The sequence below is a fragment of the Epinephelus moara genome, unplaced genomic scaffold, assembly GCF_006386435.1.
Source record: "Epinephelus moara isolate mb unplaced genomic scaffold, YSFRI_EMoa_1.0 scaffold1632, whole genome shotgun sequence".
Classification (NCBI taxonomy): Eukaryota; Metazoa; Chordata; class Actinopteri; order Perciformes; family Serranidae; genus Epinephelus; species Epinephelus moara.
Genome location: NW_026079140.1, coordinates 1 through 2,962, shown reverse-complemented (window position 1 = coordinate 2,962; position 2,962 = coordinate 1). Strand labels below are relative to the sequence as shown.

Genomic DNA, 2,962 nt, shown 5'->3' with positions numbered 1-2,962 from the left:
GGACCAGACCTTCATCAAAGAGATGATTGTAGGACTGGACCCAAAGAAAGTTGATGAGGTTTGTTCCAAATTGCATACTTTATCTTTTTACTTCTAGTAGGTGCTGCAGCTGCTCTTAAAAAGTACGTACTGTTGCATGCAGTATAAACACAGTCGGGACATACTACTTTCTCATAACATTACGCCCTAAACTTTGACCGTCTTGCTTTTATATCCGTTATCTTGGAGATACAACAAACGCCATTCACCAAGTTCGCCAGAGATGGAGATCAACCCGCAGAGCTCTGCTGTTGTTACTTTGAAATATGTCTAGTTGAACTCAAAAGTTATGACTGCACAGATTGTAGATTCTAACGTATTATATTTGCAACAGTGAGATTAAATCTGCAGTTCTCTTTAACTGTTATTTCCATCGTTATGTCCAATTGTTGTTTCTAATATTGATGATTATTTTGTTTTCTTCAACAATTAATGTTCCTGTTATTCCTGTTCCACTGGTTAAAAGCGCTGTCATCTGTCATTGCACCTTCTGACAGCCGTCAATCAGCTGACAAACAGGTGTTAACGAGGTGTCAAGCTGTCATGTGTTTGTGGCTCAGTAAATGTGTCGTGTGCAGAGGATTGTGGGTCAGAGAGAGTAGTCATAAAAGCATGCTGGCTTGCATACTGCAAAATCGGACAGGATGTAGTAGAACGTCCTGGTATGTTTGGTACTAATGTTGTGCTGTGGACTGTATTTCTTTACCACGTGGTCACTGGTTGTCTGTCATATATTTCTCCTTATATGTCTTGTTGTATGTTTCTTTTTACTGTGCCTGCCTCAGGAGTCACTCCTTAAGGGGCATACAGAGTTATCTTAACTGACTAAAAGGTGCAGAACATCAGTCCTGCCTGTGTAAACTGTTTGAAATCATTCAGTATCATTACTGCTACAGCAGCCAGTGTCTAATGCCACTAACATGCTGTCATCTCTGCAGTGGCCATATGAAGGCCGTCCAAAGGACAAGTCCTTCCTCTATGAAATTGTGGCCAACAAAACAAATGGCGTTGATGTGGACAAGTTTGACTACTTTGCCAGGTGAGGCTTGTTGTTCAGCTACTGAAGAGAAATTCACTTTGTGATGCAGAGTGATAAATTATTATGTGTTATTTCCCCAGAACAATTACAACATTCTCCTGATTTTAACAGTATGGAGCAATCTCCAGGGTGGTTTGATTAGTTTAATATAAGAAGCCTATTTTCTTCACATATTTCTTTACTGTCTCCTCTCAGGGACTGCCACCACCTGGGCATCCAGAACAACTTTGACCATCTCCGCTACTTTAAGTTTGCCAGGGTGTGTGAGGTGAAGGGACAGAAGCACATCTGCTCTAGGGACAAGGTGCTGACTTTGCTACATCTCCTTTTTTTTGTTTTTTTGATGGACAGGGTGGGGGGGAAGGGTGGGGGGGGGGGTGGACATGCAGCAGGGGGCCACAGGCTGGATTCGAACCCGGACCACTGCGGCAACAGCCTTGTACATGGGGCACCTGCTTTACCCACTAAGCCACCGACGCCCCGCTACATCTCCTTTTTGATCGGATTTTAAAGCAGCAATCTGTTTAGATGATTAGATGTGACTAAAATACATGTAATTCTTTTAATAGGAGGTGTTCAATCTGTATGACATGTTCCACACACGGTACAGTCTCCACAGAAGAGCCTACCAGCACAGTGTGAACAAGATCGTGGAGTTCATGTAAGTACTGACCCTTCTCAGGTTTGTACTGAAACAACATTTTGCTTTGTCTGCTGTCTGATGCATTTTATTTCATTTGCTTTACAATTCACTCTCTTGTATAATATACATTGGTGATCACATATTGTATATGATTATCCAGGATTGCAGAGGCCTTTGCAAAAGCAGACAAGCACATCAAGATAAAAGGCTCAGGAGGGGAGATGTTCACTCTCTCCGGAGCCAAAGATGACATGGAGGCCTACACCAAGCTGACAGGTCTGTAGATACCACTGTGGGCTGTAAGCTTGTGTTTAAACATTAATGCAGAGGGAGGAGTGGGCAGGATACACAAACCACCATCTGTGCCATGTTCAACAAAGACTACATGTCTTCTGAATTGTCCAAACATATTCTGTCAGACTCCTGTCAGTATTACTTCTTGTGTTTAATTGTTTTTATTTACTAACATAAATGATATAAAAAACTGACAATTGTCTGAATCATTCTAAGAATTTTGGTGGTAAATGGCTCAGTTAGGCAACTTACCTGCACACATCATGTCATCAGCTGACATCATGTCTTACAGCCGACCCACTTTGTTTGTGCACTTTAGCAGTTTAGTTACAACAATAACAGCTTAGCAAGCAAGGCCACCACTATTTATAAACTGACACAAAGACATGGACGAATCTTACGTCTGACCCTCGAGTGAGACAAAGATCGTCTTTATGGGCTCAAAAAATCACCATGCCAAGCTAATGTTGCTAAGCTATGATCAGACAGTTGGGTTTAGCAAATAATTGAGAGCAGAACAAACTTACTCAGGTTTATTCATGTTTTTTCATTAAGCAGAAGTAATTTTATCAGATACTATATTGGTGAGTTAAACCTCTTAGTTTACAGTGTCAGTTGTTTATTTGTGAAACACTATGAATGATTTTGTGACCTTGTCTTTGGTTTGTTCTAACTGATCTGTCTTCTGCTCTGTTTGCCCTGTAGATGATGTCTTTCACCAAATACTCAACTCCTCTGATCAGGGCTTGGCTGAGGCGAGGGAGATTCTACACAAGATCATCACTCGAAACCACTACAAGTTACTGGCTGAAACAAAGTGTAAACCAAGCCAAGTCGAGGTGTGCACCGTGTGTTTTTGTGCCTGTACAGCAAAACACTTCAGTTTGACATGTTATCTATTTCACTGCAGCTGTAAGTACACCGACGATCATAAGAGCAGGTTTTGT

General features: G+C 41.5%; 1 protein-coding gene across 1 annotated transcript; it reads left to right on the top strand.

Moving 5' to 3' along the window:
* Nucleotides 1-6: 6 nt before the first annotated feature.
* LOC126387050 (deoxynucleoside triphosphate triphosphohydrolase SAMHD1-like) lies at nucleotides 7-2,854 on the top strand (the record flags this gene model as incomplete). The annotated part of the gene is made up of 6 exons (XM_050039610.1): nucleotides 7-58; nucleotides 978-1,078; nucleotides 1,274-1,382; nucleotides 1,648-1,739; nucleotides 1,882-1,997; nucleotides 2,721-2,854. Coding segments are annotated over exons 1-6 (588 nt in total), but the record flags the coding sequence as incomplete, so codon positions are not given.
* Nucleotides 2,855-2,962: the final 108 nt, after the last annotated feature.